Source organism: Bison bison, unplaced genomic scaffold, assembly GCF_000754665.1.
Source record: "Bison bison bison isolate TAMUID 2011002044 unplaced genomic scaffold, Bison_UMD1.0 scf7180017864470, whole genome shotgun sequence".
In the NCBI taxonomy this organism is placed as follows: domain Eukaryota; kingdom Metazoa; phylum Chordata; class Mammalia; order Artiodactyla; family Bovidae; genus Bison; species Bison bison.
In genome coordinates, this window is record NW_011495031.1 from 2,427,919 (window position 1) to 2,449,317 (window position 21,399).

The 21,399-nt window shown below is 37.4% G+C and overlaps 1 protein-coding gene across 2 annotated transcripts in view; it reads left to right on the plus strand.

Annotated features, from left to right (window-relative positions):
- ZCRB1 (zinc finger CCHC-type and RNA binding motif 1) overlaps positions 1-14,479 on the plus strand; it is a 17,603-nt gene extending 3,124 nt beyond the window's left edge. The window contains exons 3-9 of one of the 2 annotated variants that reach the window (XM_010860758.1): positions 3,810-3,838; positions 9,356-9,491; positions 9,584-9,695; positions 10,040-10,147; positions 12,774-12,886; positions 12,972-13,047; positions 13,777-14,479. In XM_010860758.1, the coding sequence (XP_010859060.1) occupies positions 9,594-9,695; positions 10,040-10,147; positions 12,774-12,886; positions 12,972-13,047; positions 13,777-13,908 (531 nt within the window). In that variant the 5' untranslated portion in view covers positions 3,810-3,838; positions 9,356-9,491; positions 9,584-9,593 and the 3' untranslated portion in view covers positions 13,909-14,479. The remainder of the gene's footprint in view (positions 1-3,809; positions 3,839-9,355; positions 9,492-9,583; positions 9,696-10,039; positions 10,148-12,773; positions 12,887-12,971; positions 13,048-13,776) is intronic. The other variant, XM_010860757.1, reaches the window with a different exon arrangement.
- Positions 14,480-21,399: the final 6,920 nt, after the last annotated feature.

Genomic DNA, 21,399 nt, shown 5'->3' on the forward strand with positions numbered 1-21,399 from the left:
TTTCCTTCCAAGGAGCAAGCATCTTTTAATTTCATGGCTGTGGTCACCATCTGCAGTGATTTTGGAGCCCCCCAAAATAAAGTCTGCCACTGTTTCCCCATCTATTTGCCTTGAAGTGGTGGGATCAGATGCCATGATCTTCGTTTTCTGAATGTTGAGCTTTAAGCCAACTTTTTCACTCCCCTCTTCACTTTCATCAAGAAATAGAGGAAAACAATAGAGTGGGAAAGACTGAAGATCTCTTCAAAATAATTAGAGATACCAGGGGAACATATCATGCAAAGTTGGGCTCAATAAAGGACAGAAATGGTATGGACCTAACAGAAGCAGAAGATGTTAAGAAGAGGTGGCAAGAATACACACAAGAACTGTACAAAAAAGATCTTCATGACCCAGATAATCACAATGGTTTGATCACTCACCTAGAGCCAGACATCCTGGAATGTGAATTCAGGTGGGCCTTAGGAAACATCACTACGAACAAAACTATTGGAGGTGATGGAATTCCAATTGAGCTGTTTCAAATCCAAAAAGATGATGCTGTGAAAGTGATGCACTCACTATGCCAGCAAATTTGGAAAACTCAGCAGTGGCCACAGGACTGGCAAAGGTCAGTTTTCATTCCAATCCCCAAGAAAGGCAGTGCCAAAGAATGTTTAGTTTGATATTGAACTACCACACAATTTCACTCATTTCACTCATCTCAACGTAATGTTCAAAATTCTCCAATCTAGGCTTCAACAGTATGTGAACCATGAACTTCCAGATGTTCAAGCTGGATTTAGGAAAGGCAGAGGAACCAGAGATCAAATTGCCAACATCTGCTGGATCATCAAAAATGCAGGAGAGTTCCAGAAAAACATATGCTTTTGCTTTATTGACTACACCAAAGCCTTTGACTGTGTGGATCAGCACAAACTGTGGAAAATTCTTAAAGAGATGGGAATACCAGACCACCTTACCTGTCTCCTGAGAAATCTGTATGCAGGTCAAGAAGCAACAGTTAGAACTGGACATGGAACAACAGACTGGTTCCAAATAGGAAAAGGAGTACATCAAGGCTGTATATCGTCACCCTGCTTGTTTAACTTATATGCAGAGTACATCATGAGAAACGCCTTGCTAGATGAAGCACAAGCTGGAATCAAGATTGCTGGGAGAAATATCAATAAACTCAGATATGCAGATGACACCACCCTTATGGCAGAAAATGAAGAAGGACTAAAGAGCCTCTTGATGAAAGTGAAAGATTTGATTACATAGTACTTGATGAATTAAGACAACTTGAGTCTCAAAGAACAGAGAAAATGAACTTTAGTTTCCTTCCTTGTATCAGAATAGAGACATCTCTCTTTTCATTGAATACTTACTGTGTGCCACAGAACATTGTTCCAGGTACAAGGAACACATCAGTGAACAAAAAGATGAAAATCTCTTCTGGCACTCACAATACAGCAAGATAGAGAAACAATTTGAAATATAAAAAATTCAAATGATGTTTGTCAATACTAGATACTAAGTTAATGCTAAGGGGAAAAATAAAGCAGGAATGGAGGGTTACTAAATGTTCGTTTAGGGGTGAAATTTTACTTTAGGAGGGTGACTTTTGATTAAGACATGAAGGAAGTAAGAGGCAGCTGTGCAGATGTCTAAGGGGGATAAGAATTTCAGTCAGACGGTAAATAAAGTGGAGAGAAGCAGGCAGTCAGAGGCGAGCACATTCAGGGGTGCCTTATAGGACTTGCATAATGGTAAGATAATGACTAATGATAAGGACTCAGTGAAGTGAGATGCCATTAGAAAATATTGTACAGAAAATAGTCATTCATACAGATGGCCAATAGGCACATGAATGAAAAGATATAAACATTGATAGTTATTAGAGAAATGAAAATAACTACAATGAAACACCACCTCACACCAGTCAGGATGACCATCATTAAAAAGTCTACAAACAGTACATGCTAGAGAGAGTGTAGGAAAAAAAGAATCCTCCTACATCATTGGTGGGAACGTAAATTGGTGTAGCTACTACGGAAAACAGTATGGAAGTTCCTGAAAAAACTAAATTAGAGTTGCCATAGGGATCCCACAATCCCACTGCTGGGCATACATCCAAACAGGACTATAGTTTGAAAAAATACATGCACCTCTATGTTCATAGCAGTACTATTCACTATAGCCAAGACATGGAAACAATCTACATGTCTATCAGCATAAATAGATGAAGATGTGAGGTGTGTGTGTTTGTGTGGAATACTACTCAACCATAAAAAAGAATAAAATAATGCCATTTGCAGCAACATGGATGACCCTAGAGATGGTACTAAGTGAAGTAAATCAGAAAGAGAAAGACAGATACCATAAAATATCCCTTACATGTAGAATCTAAATATGTCACAAATGAACTTAACCTACAAAACAGAAGCAGGCTCACAGACATAGAGAACAAACTTAATGGTTGCCAAAGGGAAGAAAGGATGGACTGGTAATTTGAGGTTAGCAGATACAAACTACTATATATAGAATGGATAAACAATAAGGTCTTAACTGTACAGCATAGAAAACTATATTCAATATCCTGTAATAAACCGAAATGGAGAAGAATGTGTGTACACACACACATATATATATATATACATCACTTTGCTATACACCAGATACTTGACATAACATTGTAAATCAACTATCCTTTAATAATTTTTTTTTTTAAGAAAGCAAATAAAAAGCAGACCACAACAAAGAGAGAGAGAACTGTCTATTGATCTCCAGTATTACTAACACTGCAATCTAGTTATACTGTGTTCCAGGGTTGAAGTGAAAGTTTTAGTCACTCAGTCTTGTCCAACTCTTTGCAACCCCATGGACTATAGCCCACCAGGTTCCTCTGTCCATGGAATTCTCCAGGCAGGCAAGAATACTGGAGTGGGTAGCCAGCCATTCCTTTCTTCAGGGGATCTTCCTGACCCAGGGATCAAACCTGGGTCTCCTATATTGCAAGCGGGTTCTTCACCTGAGCCACTAGGGAAGCCCCAGGGTTACACAACTTAATTATAGAACTCAAACATTTATTATTGTTATTTCTTACACATATTAATGTATCATAAAAGACTCTTCTACAAAGTGTTACATGATAAACAGGAACTATCAGTATATAGGTACTGGTTGAAGCAATAGAAATAGATGAGATTGCCTAGAGTGAAGATGTAGATGTAAAAGGGAAGAAAGGGCCAACTGTAAAGTGCCACCAACATATTAGGGTGGGCAGAAGAAGTAGGCTGATAGGAATCGATTTTTTCAATATAGAAGCTTTTTTTATTTTATAAGCAGTCTAAGTAAGGATCTGTCTTCTGAAATAGTGATTGCTTGATGGGGTGGAGGGGAGTAAGTTAGGAACAGTGCTATTCTACAACATTGATAATTAAAGCACAAGGTTTCTCCGGAGCTCTGGTGGGGTTGACAGTTGTCGTGGATAAACCGTACGAACTATAGCTGTGCAGTGTGTGTGCCTTCAACCTACCACACTTGAAGAGTGTTTTTTTTTTTTTTCCCCTGTACTCTTTGTCAGGGAATTTGTCAGAAATTTAAGAATTAAGGTAAATAAATACCTGTGATACAAATAGACAAAAAAGAGTATTATTCAAGTCACTAAAAAAATATGTCTTCTGTGGTCTGCCTTACTGACTAAATGCTAAAACTTTTCGTAAACTACAATAAAAAATGTGGTCAGTATATACAGCCTGAAAACTTAATGTGTTTTTTATGATTTTAAATCAAATTGCAAATCATTATGTGGTCTTTTGTTTCAGATATTTTCCAAGTATGGCAAAGTTGTAAAGTAAGTATATCAGATCCTGAAACTTCATTTGAAAGTCTATCTTAATTTTCTTCTCCATTATTTTCTTAATGAAAGTAGATTTACTATATTTTTATAAAACAGATATTTAATATAAAAAAGAATAAAAATACTGCTGTTAACATTTTATGTGTATTTAATTTTTTAATATACATAAATATCTATAGACAAGTTTAAAAAGACTCCTTTCTATGCATGCAATTTTGTTGTCTTTTTTTAACTTGACTTATTGTAAATAGCTTTCCATGTACTGTATAGATACAGCCTTATATTTAATGATTTCATGGTAGTCCTTTGTGTTATTATTTACTTGTTTTATACCACATTATTAAGAATTAAAACTGATTCTGTTATCCAATATAAGACATAAAAGCTGATTAAATATAAATAGCAGGTAGTAGAAGGTATGTTAGCAAGTATACTATAAATGGATTATTATTTGTCAAACAATGTAAAAACAAACACCACTGACTCTTGAACTATGCAGGGTTAATGAGAGTATAAAGTAAAAACAAGATAGTGTTACTCTATCTTATAACTAATATATGTTTAGTATAAATTTAAAGTCATTTAAAATCCCAGGAATTTAGAGCATATTTATCTTAACTAGTTGTTTTTCTTTAGCTTTTGATAAATGGACATTAAACAGTTGAAGTTCATCTGCATCCTGAAGTTCACATCTTTTAAAATTACTTCTCCGTTAAAAAAAAACAACAGAAATACTACTAAATCAATTTTGAGGTCTTCAGAATTTCAAACAGTGATCATTATCAATCAGAACACTAATAATAATGATATGAAACAATGAGCACATGCTAGGCATTGTTCTAATGTGTGTGTGTGTGTGTGCACGTGCACGCGTGTGTGCGTGCTCAGTCATGTCTGACTCTTTGGCGATCCCATGGACTAGCCCACCAGGCTCCTCTGTCCATGGAATTTTCCAGGCAAAAATAGTGGAATGGGTTGCCATTTCCTATTCCAAGGGATCTTCCCAAGCCAGGGATTGAACCCACGTCTCCTGCATTGGCAGGGGAATTCTTTACCACTCTGCCACCTGGGAAGCCTTATTGTTCTAATATCTTTACATAAATTATCTCATTAAAGTCTCACAACTGTCTTTGAAGGTAAACACTGCTATTATCCTGATGTTGTAATTGACAAAACTGAAGCCTGTAAACCTAAAATCATATTGCCAGTCAGCAGTGAAGACAAGGTTTGATTCCAGCCTATTCCCTTACCTTCCCATTACCTTTTCTTGATTTTTCCCTGTCAGAATCACTGAATAAATTTCCATATCAATACATAATTGTTAGCCATGAGAATGCTATGAAGTTAGACACAGAGTTATAAGCACCTATAAGCAAGGAAGACATGATCTAGTCTAGAGAGTCAGAGTAGCTTTACAAAGGCAGTATTCTTTGAGTTGAAACCTAGAGGCTGAGTACAAGTAGGTAAAAAGAATGAGAAGAACATTTCAGTTAGAGGGAATGCTTATACAAAGGCCCACAAAGACCCTCTGGCAAGAGAAAATAAAGTGATATCAAGAAACAGCCAGTGTGACTTGAGATGAGTAAGCAAGAGGGGAAAAGCACAAGATGGGTCCAGAAACAGATTCCTCTAAGAAGACCAGGAATCTGTTAAATAATTTTAATTAGAGTGACATGATTTGAATTTTTAGAACCTTGTTCCATCCAACTTCAGTGTAGAGACTGGATTGGAGGGGAACATGAGCAGATGCAGGGACACCAGTTAAAAGATATAACAGTAGCCCTGGGAAGAAATCTAGACTAAAATGATACAGGTAGAGAGGTAGAAACTGGTCAGATTTGAGAAATCATTAGGCAGAAGAATGGATAATACTTAGTGCTGTACTTATTTTGTATATAATGGTTGGGTGAATGAGAAGGAGGTGTTACAGATGACACTGAGGTTTCCCAGAATAGTGTCTACTTTATGTGCTTAAATGAGTACATCATCTGCCTTATATCAGGAAATGGTGTCACCATCCACCTTTTCTCCCATGCCAGAGACATGGGAATAAATCCTAGGTTTGTCCTCTCAAATCCTTGATATAATTACTTTTCTGTTATCATAGAAGGTAATTCTGTCAAAATAATGTATTTTAATTGGTTTATAGGTCTCTCTCTACCTCTAGACTGTCAGTTTTTTCCTGAGGGTAAAAACCTTGTCCTGCTGCCAGTGCTTAGTACTTGTACTAGAGGCTAATGGAAGGACTGAATGGCCTCATGAACAAACAAATGGATACATGCTTCTGAGAAACTATTTTCTCAATCAAAATAGGTGAGCTGAAAGGAGCGTTTTATAGATAAAGCTTAAAGAAGTAGCTGACAAATTAATAAAGTGAAAATGCCATCACATGTATCCAAACATAAAGACTTGTCATTACTGCAAAAATAAACTTCAGTAGGGAAGATGAGGCAGTGTTTATACAGATTTCAGCAGAGACAAGCAGTTAAAGAAATGTAAGAACTCATACATTCTGAACCCTGAAGAGTGAGTAAAATTTTATGGGCAAAAATTGAGAATTTAAAGAGGATAGAAGGCATGTGAACAGAGGTGCCAGTTTAGGGAGGTTCAGGCCATGCTGCATAAACACTGAATGCCTTCTTGTGGCTAAAGCTTACAGTGTGCGAGTGCGGGGCAGCGAGAGATGGGGAGGGCACGATAAAGGCCATTGACTGCTGCACTGGAGAGTAGGCAGTTTGGAGAACCAAGACCTTTTAAGCGAGGGAGTAAGTGATTTTATGTATTCCTTAAGTAGAAGACTCTTCCACTGTGTTAATTCCAGCATATGAGCAGGAATTAACATCAAGGGAACCAGTAAGAATAGACTATGGAAACAGTAATGCCACTATGGACAAGAAAAAGCAATGGGAACAGAAAAGAGAGGACGGAGGAGAGAGATCATTAATAGAGGATGATTTAGAAAGCGAACACTTCCAAAATAGTACTTTCAAAAATTAATGTATGACTTGAACTGACCTCCAGAAACATTATGAGTTTTTTAAAAGTTAAAGCAATGTCTCACTTCACACTTTTTTTTAAAATGGGTTAAAAACTTTGTTATGTTCAATAACTGGTGTGTCTTTGCAGAAAATTAGTCTAAACTTGAGCATCATTGAGTACTTGACTTCTTTCCTTATAAACCCAATGAATAAACACATTCTGCCTTTGAGAAAGTAAACCATTTTAGTTGTCCACTTTCCCCTAAGTTATTGTAACTTATTTTTTTAATGGAATAAGACATCGCTTTTCTTAATATAGAGGTATCTTTTTACCAGTTTCATTCCAGAGACTATAGGTACCTAAAAACCCAAACCTAAATAAAATAAAATTTAATATGTGAAATATAATATTAAATAAAATTTCTGTTTATTCATTCATATCCTCTTGTCTGTTTTCCTGTTAATTTAGTTTTTAGAAAATTATTAAGCTTTGTCTTAAATATTGTCTCTTTTTTGCTATTTGGAAATAACCCCAAATTTATAAGTTACAAAAATAGTACAAAGAACATCAAAATATCCCTTACCCAGATTCACGTACTGTTAACATTTTACCCTATTTATTTTATCATTTGTACTCTCTCCCCAATGTGTGTTCATGTGTGGGTATATGTGTGTGTGTGTGTATGTGTATATATACATTTGTGTGTATATGTATGGCTTCCCAGGTTGAAGCAGTGGTAAAGAACCCACCTGCCAGTGCAGAAGATGCAAGACTTGATCCCAAGTTTGATCCCTGGGTCAGGAAGATCCCCTGAAATAGGAAATGACAACCCATTCCAGTATTCTTGCCTGGAAGATTCCATGGAGAGAGGAGCCTGGCAGACTACAGTCCATGGGGTCACAAAGCTTCAGACACAACCAAGCACACATATATGTGCCTATGTGTGTGTGTCTTTATGTGTATACATACACACAAACACAGTTTGCTTTTGAGAGTCATTTGAGGGTGTTATAAATGTCATCACCCTTTACTCCTAAATATAGTACTTCATCGGAGAAGGCAATGGCAACCTACTCCAGTACTCTTGCCTGGAAAATCCCATGGACAGAGGAGCCTGGTAGGCTGCAGTCCATGGGGTTGTGAAGAGTCAGACACGACTGAGTGACTTCACTTTCACTTTTCACTTTCATGCATTGGAGAAGGAAATGGCAACCCACTCCAGTGTTCTTGCCTGGAGAATCCCAGGGACGGGGGAGCCTGGTGGGCTGCCGTCTATGGAGCCACACAGAGTCGGACACGACTGAAGTGACTTAGCAGCAGCAGCATAGTACTTCATTGTGTATTTCCTAAAAATACATTAGGGTTATATATTATATAGCCACAGCACAGTTAACGAAACTCATAAATTTATCCTGATGCAGTACTTTTGTTAAATCAATTGTCCGTGTTCCAGTTTTGTCAGTTGACCTAATAATATCCCACGTAGAATTTTTCACCTGTAGTGCAGAATGCAGTCTAGAGTTAAGTGTTGATTTTTACTGTCAAATCTTTTTAGCCTCCCCTAGTCTGAAACATTTATAAATAGTACAACTCTAACCCATGTGTTTTCCTGATGTTGCCTCATGATTATATGGGGGTTATATAGTCTTGGCAGGAATGCTCTATAGATGATTTATTCTCAAGGTGTCACTCTGGATTCATACAGCATCCATCTATCTCATGAGTGATACTAATTTTGATCACTCAGTCAAGGTTTAACCAACTTCTCTGCTGTATAATTATTTTTCCCTTGTGCAACTAACAAGCAATCAATGGGAGACAGTTAAGACAATGCAAGCATCCTGTTCCACATAAAAATTTCATTTGAGACATAGCATTTGTTATAATTCTTGCCTGTCCCAGTCTTTACCGTGATCGTTTCAAATGGTGATTTTCTGGCCCTCCCTGTTTGTGCTATAAGCAGTAGCCCTCCTTTCTCCCCCATTTATTTATTTATTATCAGCATGGACTTAAGAATTCCTTTCTTATGTGGTTTGTAATTCATTAATGTATTTAATTATTTTGGTACTCAGATTGTCCTAGATTCGGCCAGTGGGCTCTCCCTTCAGCTGGCTTCTCTGTTCTTGTGCCATGCCCCATCATTACACTTTTTTTCAAGTGCTTCCTTTCTAGCATAACAAGATGTTCCAAGTTCATCTTGGATGTAGCCTCTCCCAGCCTTCAAATCAGCCATTTCTCCAAAGAGCCCTGTTGAATATTGTTTCCTAAAATGTGTTTAATGACATACGATGAGCAAGGACCAACAGGACTAGGGATGGGTGAAGGACGAGGAGAAAGAGCAGGCTCGGTGGTCTTGTCACCATCCATACCATTCAGGTTCTTTGGGTAGTATGGCTGAGAAGCACAGAACTGGAGATTCTTTAAAATAATATTAAGAATATAGTTTTATTCTAAAACTAGAAAAAAAAATTGAGTAAATCACTTTACTTTTTGTGCAGAAAAGAATACCTCAGTTTTGTTTTTTTCCTGCAGAGAGGGAGTCAGTAGAGAAGAGGAATTATGCTTAATCTTCAAGATTCCATTGTCTCTTGTAATCTCTACTTCATCCTCAACTTCTGATTAATGTTTGATTTATCAGATACTCCTAATTATAGCTGTGTTCACTTGTGTTAGTATCACAGTTTCTCATTTCAAGAATTTATTCATATGTTTTATTTATTGCTGCCTCATTTTTAACTGGCTATTTGTTTATGCTTTAAGGGTTACTATAATGAAAGATAAAGATACCAGAAGGAGTAAAGGGGTTGCGTTTATTTTATTTTTGGATAAAGACTCTGCACAAAACTGTACCCGGGCAATAAACAACAAACAGGTAAGCCATTCGTTCCCAGCAAGGTTTTTAACCAAAAGTCTGTGTTCAAACCAGGCTAAAAATGTGGCGATGCAGTGGATGGTCATGTCTGGATATCAGTAGTTCCTGGGGGTATTTTACTTATAGAAAAGAGGTAAAAACTGTACTGGGTTCCCAAAACACTGGTAGAATATAAGGAATAAAAATCTGTTCTACAGGAAAGAATTTGTCACACCTACGTGGGCATTTGCTAAAATAATATAAAAAAATAGAATTGAAAACTTGAAGAAATGGAATCCAATAACTGTAGTTTTAGGTTTCAATGAGATAACATCCTTCTGCATTTACATTTTTCTCTGGTCCAGTTATTTGGTAGAGTGATAAAAGCAAGCATTGCTATTGACAATGGAAGAGCAGCTGAGTTCATCCGAAGACGAAACTACTTTGATAAATCTAAGTGTTATGAATGTGGGGTGAGTATACCTAAAGCAATATAATTTTCCATTATTTACTTGAAGGTGTTTTTCACATCAGTGTTTTATTTGTGTTCTCCAGAACTTCTGGAAGGATAAAGTCAAGTTATAAAAGTTTCACTTTGGGAATGTAGACTCATTTAAGTAAATTCAGTTGAAATATACTATGATGTAAAGACAGTCTGAGTTGGGTAATCTAGAAAGGTATTTTCTGCAGTTTCTAAATCTTTGAAAGTTGTTAGGTTAAAAAATGTTAAGACTAATTACTTACATTATTGTCTGAAAGATTTTCAGTTCAGTTCAGTCACTCAGTCGTGTCCGACTCTTTGCAACCCCATGAATCACAGCATGCCAGGCCTCCCTGTCCATCACCAACTCCCAGAATTCACTCAAACTTAGGTCTGTGATATGAGTCGGTGATGCCATCCAGCCATCTCACCCTCTGTCGTCCCCCTCTCCTCCTGCCCCCAATCCCTCCCAGCATCAGAGTCTTTTCCAGTGAGTCAACTCTGCATGAGGTGGCCAAAGTACTGGAGTTTCAGCTTTAGCATCATTCCTTCCAAAGAAATCCCAGATTTTAGTGACCCATAAATTTTTGCATTTCTATAGTAGTTTGACAATGATTAAGGATCACAGATCAGTAAAAACACTGTCATATGACCTATCCTCTATGGGATATTGTTTTGAAAAGTTTTCCCACCTATTGGTACTGCTAATAGTTCAGGAGCTGAACTATACCCAGATTTTCTTACCTAGTTCTCATCATCTATTAATATTGTTATCCATTTAAACTTTGGGTGATTAGGAGACATACATAGCCGCAGAGCAATTTTGCCCAAGGCCCATAATGATATCAAGGGAATTTCAGTCTGGGTCTCATTGCTTTCTGTTTCTAAAATGTCTCCATATATATGATCCAGAGATTAATGGGGAGCGTTTACTGAAGGGAAAATTACTGAGAGACATTGTTCTGGCTACACGATTATATGGAAAATAGAAGGAAATGGTTTTGGGAGTTCTTTCTCCAATGTCACTCACTCCCTCTCAAAAATATTTACATATACAGACAGGTAAGTGAGTGGATAGATGGATGGATAGACGGAAAGAGAGAGCGAGCAAGGTCCTGGGTAAGTTCTGTCGAATTTTGTGATTCTAACACTTAAGTTAATGTTTCAAAAACTGTGTTCCAGACTCCTAAGTTTTGTTAAAAAAAAAAGGAAGAGAGGGTGAGAGGGTGGAGTTATTATGGTCAGATAGATGAGTATATATATTCACAGTAGATATTATCTGAGAACTTCTGGGTAAATCTGTTAATCTGTTTTGGTTCATGAGTCCATAAATGTGTTATGTTATACTTTGTACATTATAGTATTTCTTAAAACTCTTCCCCACCCCAAATCTGTTTATTTTAGCCTGGTTTTTCTAAAAGCTGTTGCATTGTTAAACCCCTTTTTTGGTATGGGATATGTTAACGGTTTTTGGTATATCGTTATTCCAGAACACTTTGCAAAATGGTTCTCTAAGTGCATGCTCTCAGCAGTTCCTTAATAATAACACCTTTTGGGTGCAGCCATGTCCCCAGGTATAAAAAGTACATAGTTGGTTTGATGCTTTATAAAATAATACTTGAAGAGCATGATTCATTTTCTCTTCTGCTGTTTTAATCCTGGCTCAGTCTCTGCCCACACCCTCATTCTCACATAAATCTTCTTAAAGTTATTTTGGTAAGCTAATATACAGATTCACTGTCTTCTTTTAAACTCAGACAATGTTATATCTCCTTTTAATGTTACAGCTAGTCCAGCACTGTCAAATACAAATGTATGCAAGCTGCAAATGCAATTTTAAATGTTCTAATAGCCACATTAAAAATAATAAACAGGGTAAGAGTTAAATACATTTTATGTAATTCAAAGTATTATCATTTGAATTATGTAATTAATATTTTTAAAAGGATAATATTTTTTTTAATTTTATTTTATTTTTAAACTTTACATAATTGTATTAGTTTTGCCAAATATCAAAATGAATCCGCCACAGGTATACATGTGTTCCCCATCCTGAACCCTCCTCCCTCCTCCCTCCCCATACCCTCCCTCTGGGTCGTCCCTGTGCACCAGCCCCAAGCATCCAGTACCCTGCATTTTATATAATTTTTTCCTGCTGTCTTCACAATCCAGTATGTATCAATTCAAACAACTGATTCACAATCCAGTATGTATCAGTTCAAACAAATCAATTCTCAGTAACCACAAGAGAATTGTAACAAATGGCTATCATAAGTGGGCAATGCTAGTGTAGTCTAGGTATGAAATAAGCAAAATGAAATTAATTGCAAGGAAAAGTGAGGAAGACTTTAAATTTTCCACGTGTTTTTAAAAGAGATTGTTAACATCTTTGAAGTTAGGAGTAGTTTTGTCCCCATTTTATCATACTAACTTAAAATTTTAACATTTAAGGTAGATGGTCCATTTAAATTTTGAATTTTTATATCCTGAATCTTGACATTTAATCTTAAGGAACCACCAAGTTTCTGTTAATAATACATAATGTATATATTTTCATATTTTGTGTTACTAACACAAATGTTCTATTTCTTCCTTTCCTTCTTAATGGGAAACAAAAGGAAAGTGGACACTTAAGTTATGCCTGTCCTAAAAATATGCTTGGAGAACGTGAACCTCCAAAGAAGAAAGAGAAAAAGAAAAAAAAGAAAATTCCTGAGCCAGAAGAAGAAATGTATGTATATCCACTCTCACCAAATACATTAAATGTATGCTGTCTTTTTACTATTGAGTGCATTTTGATTTTTTTAATAATTTAGTGAAGAAGTAGAAGAAAGTGAAGATGAAGGGGAAGATCCTGCTCTTGACAGCCTCAGTCAGGCCATAGCTTTCCAGGTATTCAACAGTTCTTTTTCCAAGGCACCTGCCATAGCTCCCTTGAGTTAATAGTTTTATATTCCTTGCTTGCTTTATTAATCATCTCCTCATGACATCCTCTGTCTTTCCCCTTTGTCCCTAAACTTTAGGAGATGGGCTCTTTCTTTAAGATCTTTATAATAGTGTGATGGAAAAGTTCCTATTGGTTCTTTCTAGATTTTAAGGGCCCCACAACACTTTTAATATCATAATCTGTTTTCAGTATAGAATTGAATAGAACTAATTGATTAAAATGAGTTTAGCCCCCAACAGAAAAGATTTTATTAAATCAAAGATATTGTTTTAAAGGAAGCTTCATTTTAAAACAAAAAACATTTTTGATCATTAAAAGTTCTAATACAAGTATATGAAACATTTTTTGAAGAAAATGTATAACTTCCTGATTTTATATAACCAGTTATTTTGTTTTAATGTAGTTGATAAATTATAAATGCATACATCAATTCATTTTTCCTTTTAGTTAGTTAATTCAGTATTTTATGTAATGTACCCACGTCCAACAGCAATGGCAAGTAAGCTTCATTTCATATGCCTGTTAATTAATAGAAATTACCCAGACTAATTCTGAGTAACATGGTAAGACTGGGAGAAAACTTGGGGGTAGGACAAATAATATTATTTTAATATTATTAATATTAAGCAGATTCCTGATTTTTGTTTTGTTTATTTTCCAAATAACCTTTACAGCAAGCCAAAATTGAAGAAGAACAAAAAAAATGGAAACCCAGTTCAGGAGGTCCTTCAACATCAGATGATTCAAGACGCCCAAGGATAAAGAAAAGCACATACTTCAGTGATGAGGAGGAACTTAGTGATTAAAAATATATATATTATGTAAATATCATTAAAAAAATTTTTTTAAGTCTTGGAGTACCAAGTTCCCTTGGGACTAAAAATTACTTTTAGAATTTGAACATAAGAACACTTAGTACCAAATACTTTTTTACTTTAGATAGTTGATAGGAAATGGTAATTTTATAGTATCATGTTTATCTTGCATCAAGATTTGCTAATAATCATTTATCTTGAAAACAGTTGATTTGAATAAAAAAGGAAATGTAATAGTATTATAACAAAGCTATCCCAAGAAGAAAGTCAAAGTCACGCAGTCGTGTCTGCCTCTTTGTGACCCCATGGACTATACAGTCCATGGAATTCTCCAGGCCAGAAATAATGGAGTGGGTAGCCTTTCCCTTCTCCAGGGGATCTTCCCAACCCAGGGATCGAACCCAAGTCTCCCACATTGCAGGCGTATTCTTTACCAGCTGAGCCAGAAAGGTAGATAGTAAAAAGATTTGAGAAGTTCATTATAAAAGCTTATTCATGATTGGTTTATATAAGAACTTTTGAAATAAATTTCATCTTTAAAATTAAAACTTCGTAAAGACTATGGAAAGTTTGGAGTGATTTATTGTTATTCATGTTAATAAAGTTTTCTCAAGAGAACTTTATTTTTCAGTGTAGGTGTTCTGTTATCACTTCTTTTATCTTTATCCCTATCTGGATACATTGCAGTCACCCATAAAATATAAAGTAAAGTAGCTCTCAGAAGCTTGTAGCCAAACAGCAGTAATTTGTCCTGCCTTTGGCGTCAAGTTCCATTCCTCAGAAGCAGCCAGCCAGCTTCTTTATTTCTTTTCACATGTAAATACATCTTGCTAAATAAAATGCATACAGTTCTGCCACTTAATCCATAAAGGAATGAAGGAGGACTTTTCAATCTATACTCCCCTCTGCCCTCCTCCACTTTCACAATATGACTGTTAAAATTTTTGGTTAAATCCATATCTTTGCTTTTATTTTATGATCATTGAAATACTTTTCACTTTAAGTGCTTCACATTCAAATATGAACAGACACATAAGCATCAACAAATGTTTCAGGAAAGCCTCAAACAGCAGAATCCAAATGACTAGACCAAAAAAATGGAGCTTACAGGAGCTGAGGAATTCTGGCTTTAAAAGTCTTGACTCCTGGGTTTCAGAGAAAAGGACTGAGGCCTATAATAGACTGGTTGTTTCTAATGTGAAAACATTCAATCAAAGAATGCCTGTCTTACCAGATACATTTTATTTCCATCTGCAATCATTTATTCATTTGGAGTTTTTGCTAGGTGTCTATTTTGGAACTGCTGTTTACAATTTTCAGATTATCATAAAGATGGCCACATATAATAGGAATGCATGCTTCAGTTGTGTCTGACTCTGCGACCCCGTGGACTATAGCCTATCAGGCTCCTCTGTCCATGGCATTCTCTAGATACGAATGCTGGAGTGGGTTGCCATGCCCTCCTCCAGGGGAACTTTCCAACCCAGGGATCGAACCTGCATCTCCTGCATTGGTAGGCAGATTCTTTTCACTAGCACCATGTGGGAAGCCCTTATTTATAAGTATTAAATGTTAATACATTTCTTTGTTTTATATTCCATAGGTGTAATATGTGATACACAACAATGATCATGAAGTATTTAGAGATTAACGTGTAATAGTAAAACCCTGGCTAGAGTAGTACTTGAGAGTTTTACATAGAATATTCCAGAGCTAGATCAGTAATTTAGATGCAATTATTTATAGAGGAGCGAAACATGATTATAAAAGGTGGGATGGAGAGTCACTGGATTACAAAACTGGGACAGTTCAGCTTCAGAAATGGATGAAGGGGTTAAAATGTCATTAGAAATCTTTTCCTTGTCCCATAACCACTGCTTTCCTCTATCAGTTCAGTCGCTCAGTCGTGTCCGACTCTGCGATGCCATGAACCACAGCACGCCAGGCCTCCCTGTCCATCACCAACTCCCGGAGTTCACTCAAACTTATGTCCATCGAATTGGTGATGCCATCCCGCCATCTCATCCTCTGTCGTCCCCTTCTCCTCCTGCCCCCAATCCCTCCCAGCATCAAAGTCTTTTCCAGTGAGTCAGCTCTTCGCAACAGATGCCCAAAGTATTGGAGTTTCAGCTTCAACATCAGTCCTTCCAATGAACACCCAGGACTGATCTCCTTTAGGATGGACTGATTGGATCTCCTTGCAGTCCAAGGAACTCTCAAGAGTCTTCAACACCACAGTTCAAAAGCATTAATTCTTCTGCGCTCAGCTTTCTTTATAGTCCAACTCTCACATCCATACATGACCACTGGAAAAACCATAGCCTTGACTAGATGGACCTTTGTTGTTAAAGTAATGTCTCTGCTTTTGAATATGCTGTCTAGGTTGGTCATAACTTTCCTTCCAAGGAGTAAGTGTCTTTTGATTTCATGGCTGCAATCACCACGTGCAGTGATTTTGGGGCCCAGAAAAATAAAGTCTGACACTGTTTCCCCATCTATTTGCCATGAAGTAATGGGACTGGATGCCATGATCTTCGTTTTCTTAATGTTGAGCTTTAAGCCAATATTTTCACTCTCCTCTTTCACTTTCATCAAGAGGCTCTTTAGTTCTTCTTCACTTTCTGCCATAAGGGTGGTGTCATCTGCATATCTGAGGTTATTTTTGTTTCTCCCAGGAATCTGGATTCCAGCTTGTGCTTCCTCCAGCCCAGTGTTTCTCATGATTTACTCTGCATAGAAGTTAAATAAGCAGGGTGACAGTATACAGCCTTGACGTACTCCTTTTCCTATTTGGAACCAATCTGTTGTTTCATGTCCAGTTCTAACTGTTGCTTCCTGACCTGCATACAGATTTCTCAGGAGGCAGGTCAGGTGGTCTGGTATTCTACCTTTGTTTTCCAATAACATTTCTTTATGAGATTCCAGAGATGAACACCAGTATCTCTAAAGCTAGGAATCCTAATAATTAGAACTCCTGTCCAACTGATGGGTCCAGCAAAAGTCCCAAAAAAGCCCTGAGGGGGCAGGCCTGTGTCACAGTCCCCACTTCTGAAGATGAGTAGATTAGTCCCACCCAACTCACATACACTAAGTGTGTTCATATGCAATGTAGTAGTTTAAGTTTGGAATCAATGTGTAAGTTACTTATCTCGCAAGACTCTTCAGCTCTCCTTTTCATCAAAACAGAATACTGAGGCAGCTGAGCAGGATGCTCAAAGGAAACAGAGATGCAGCACCAAACAAAAAGAAGCCATTTCCTGGAGTAAGCATTGGAAGCAACAATGCAAGTAAACAACGGAAGCAACTCTGTGTGTGTGTGTGTGTGTGTGTGTGTGTGTGTGTGTGTGTGCGTGCGCATGCTCAGTCATGTCTGACTCTTCGCAGCCCCATGGACTGCAGCCTTCCAGGCTTCTCTGCCCATGGAATTTTCTGGGCAAGAATACTGGAGTGTTGTGCCATATCCTACACCAGGGGATCTTCCTCATCCAGGGGTTGAACTCACGTCTCTTGGGTCTCCTGCATTGGCAGGGAGGTTCTGTACCACTAGTGCCTCCTGGGAAGCCCATAAGCAATTGCAGTCAGAGACTAAACCCAAGTCCACTGTATGGGTTTAGTCATTATTATTTTTAAAATTGCTTTTGTAAAATCCAAATTTTAAGAATCCTTAGGTACTGTTACAGATAGAACCAATTAATAATTTTAGTTAAGATCTGGTACCTAGAAGGCTCAGGGGTAAAGAATCCACTCACCAGTGTGGGAGACACAGGTTCAATCCCTGATCCAGGATTTCCCACCTGCTGCTGAGCAACTAAGCCCCTGCGCCCTGTGCCACAACACTTCAGCATGTGCTCCAGAGCCCAGGAAACACAACTCCTGAGCCTGTGTGCTGCAACCACTGAGCCCAGAAATAGCAGCTACTGAACCCAGGAACCACAACGCCTGAGGAACTGCAACCACAACTACTGAGCCTGGGAACCTCAACTGCTGACCCCAGAAATAACAACTGAGCCCAGAAACAGCAACTGCTGAGCCGAGTGCCACAACTACTGAGCCCAGGAACCACAAGTCCTCAGCCTGTATACCACCACTACTGAGCCCCAAAATAGCAACTACTGAGCCCAGGAATAGCAACTACTGAGCCCCAGAACCACAACTACTGAGCCCCAGAACCACAACTACTGAGCCCCGGAACCACAACTACTGAGCCCAGGAACCACAAGTCCTCAGCCTGTGTACCACAACTACTGAGCCCCAAAATAGCAACTACTGAGCCTGTGTGCCACAACTAATGAGCCAAGGAATCAAAACTACTGAGCCTGTGTGCTGCAACCCCTGAGCCCAGGAACCACAACTCCTGAGCTCACAAGCCACAACTCCTGAGCCTGCGTGCCACAACTACAGAGCCCAGAAACCACAACTCCTGAGCCCACATGCCACAACTACTGAGCTTAGGAACTGCAACTGCTGAGCCAGGGAGCCACAACTGCAGACCCCAGGAGCCACGACTAATGAACCCTGGGGCCACAACTCCTGAGCCCAGAAATGGCAAGTACTGAGCTCAGGAACCACAACACCCAAGCCAGTGTGCCACGACTCCTGAGCCCGCATGCTGCAACTACTGAGCCCGTGCCACAACTGCCAAGCCTGCTTGCTGAGACCCCATGACCCACAGCAAGAGAAGCCACCTGCCACAATGAGAAGCCTGCACACCACAACTAGAGAATATACCCCACTTGCCAAAACTAGAGTAAAGCCCACACAGCAACAAAGACCCAACACAGCCAAAAATAAATTAATAAAAAAGATCTGGTACCTAGAATAAGCAGATCAAAAATGCAACACCTTTCATAGAATGCAGTCTTAAGCAGATTCCTTCCTGGGAGTGTTGTATCTTTTATCACTACATCTTTCCAAATGCATGGTTTTTTTCTTTTTTCTCATTTTCTCAGATTGTATTTTTTTCCATTATGGTTTATTAGTAGATGTTGAATATAGTTCCCTATGCTATGCAATAGGATCTTTTTGTTTATCCATCCTACATATTATGTGCTAGTTACAAATTCCCAATCCAGCCCTCCCCTACTCCCTCATGGCAACCACAAATCTGTTGTCTATGTCTGTGAGTTCATTTCTATTTCATAGATGATTTTATTTGTGTCATATTTTAAATCCATACAAAAGTGGTATCTTTCTGACTTCACTTAGCACTGATAATCTCTAGGTCCAACCACATAGCTGCAAATGGCATTATTCCATTCTTTTCTATAGCTGAGTAATATCCCACATCTTCTCTATCCATTCTTCCGTCAATAGGTATTTAGATTGTTTTTCAGGTCTTGACCATTGTAAATAGTGTTGCTGTGAACACAGCAGCTGCATTTGTCTTTTTGAACTATAGTTTTGTCCATATATATGCCCAGAAGTAGGATTCTTGGATCACATGGCAATTCTACTTTTAGTTTTTTAAGGAGTCACCATACTGTTATTCATAGAGGCTACAATGATTTACATTTCCACCAACAGTGTAGGAGGATTCTCCACACCCTCTCCAGCACCAAATGCATGGCTTTATGTGAAACACATAATCTTTTATAAAGATATGACATACTTTGGTGGGAATTATTCCAGGATAATTCAATAGCCACAAATCAAAACACCACATTTAACAAAACAAAGGATAAAAATCATATGATCATGTCAATAGATGTAGAAAAAAGCACTGGACAAAATCTGGTATCTAGGTATGATAAAAACTCTCAAAAAATTTGATATAAGAACATACTTCAAAATAATAAAGGCTATATGAGACAAATCCACAACTAATATAACTCAATGGTAAAAAGTTGAAAGCCTTACCTCTAAGATAAGGAACAAGACAGAAGTGCCCATTATCACCACTTTTATTCAACATAATATTAGAATTCCTATCCATGGCAATAAGAGAAGAGAAAGAAATAAATGAAAATTGGAAAGGAAGAAGTAAAACTCACTGATAGTGTATATAGAAAACATGATATAATGACAGATGACATGATAGTATATCAGTAAAGTTTCAGAATACAAAATTAATATATAGAAATCTGTTGCATTTCTATATACTAATAATGAACTATAAGAAAAATTTAGAAAGCTGTCCTATTTACAAATGCATCAAAAAGAAAAAATCCATAGGAGTAAAATAACCAAGAAGGCAAAAGGCCTGCACTCTGAAAACTATACACCACTGAAGAAAGAAATTGAAGAAAACACAAATAAATGTAAAGGTAATACCATGCTCACAGATTGGAAGAACTAATATTGTTAAAATCTCCATACTTCCTAGAGCATCTACAGAGTCAGTGCTAACCCAATCAAAATATCCAAGGCATTTTTCGAAGAACTGGAAAAAATAACTCTAAAATTTGTGTGGGACCCAAAAGACCCAAATAGAACAATCTAAAGAAAGAAGAACAAAACTGAAGCATCATGCTCCCCGACTTCAAACTATACCACAAAGCTACAGTAGTCAAAATGTATGCTGGCTTCAGTCCCTGGTTGGGGAACTAAAGTCCCAGAAGCCACGTGGAAAAAAAGAAAAAAAAAAAGTGTATGGTACTGGCACAAAAACATATACATAAATGGAAAAGAATAGACAGCCCAGAAATAAAACCATGCTTATGTGGTCAGTTAATTTACAACCAAGGAGCCAAGTATATACAATGGAGAAAAGACAGTCGTTTTAAAAAATAGTGTTGGGAACACTGGAAAACTACATGCAAAAGAAACATGATCCCTTTCTTATACCACATATAAAAATAAAAATGGATAAAAGACTTAAATGCAGATCTGAAACCATAAAACTCCTAGAAGAAAACACAGGCAGTATGCTCTTTGATATGAGTCTTAGCAATGTTTCTTCAGATATGTCTACTCAGACAAGGGAAACAAAAACAAATTTTTTTTTTAATGGGACTACATTAAAACACTTCTGCACAGCAGACATTAATAAAGCAATCAATAAAAGGTAAAGGCAACCTACTCAATGAAGAAGATATTTCTCAATGATATATCCAATAAGAGGTTAATATCCAAAATATATAAAGAGCTCATACAACTTAGTATTTTTAAAAATCTAATTAAAAAATGGTCAGAATATCTGAACAGTTTTCTAAAGGAGACATCCAGATGGCCAAGAGACAAATGAAAAAATGCTCAGCATCACTGAGCATGAGGGGAATGCAAATCAAAGCCACAATAAGATCACCTTACACCTGTCAGAATGGCAATTATTAAAAAGATAACAAAACCCAAGTGCTGGCAACAATCTAGAAAAAAGGGAACTCTTGTGCACTATCGGTGGGAGTGCAAATTGATTTCACCACCATTGAAAACAGTATGAAGATTCTTCAAAAAGTTAAAAGTAGAACTACCATTGTTGTTGCTGTTCAGTCACTCAGTCGTGTCCAATTCTTTGCAACCCCCTGGACTGCAGCATACCAGGCT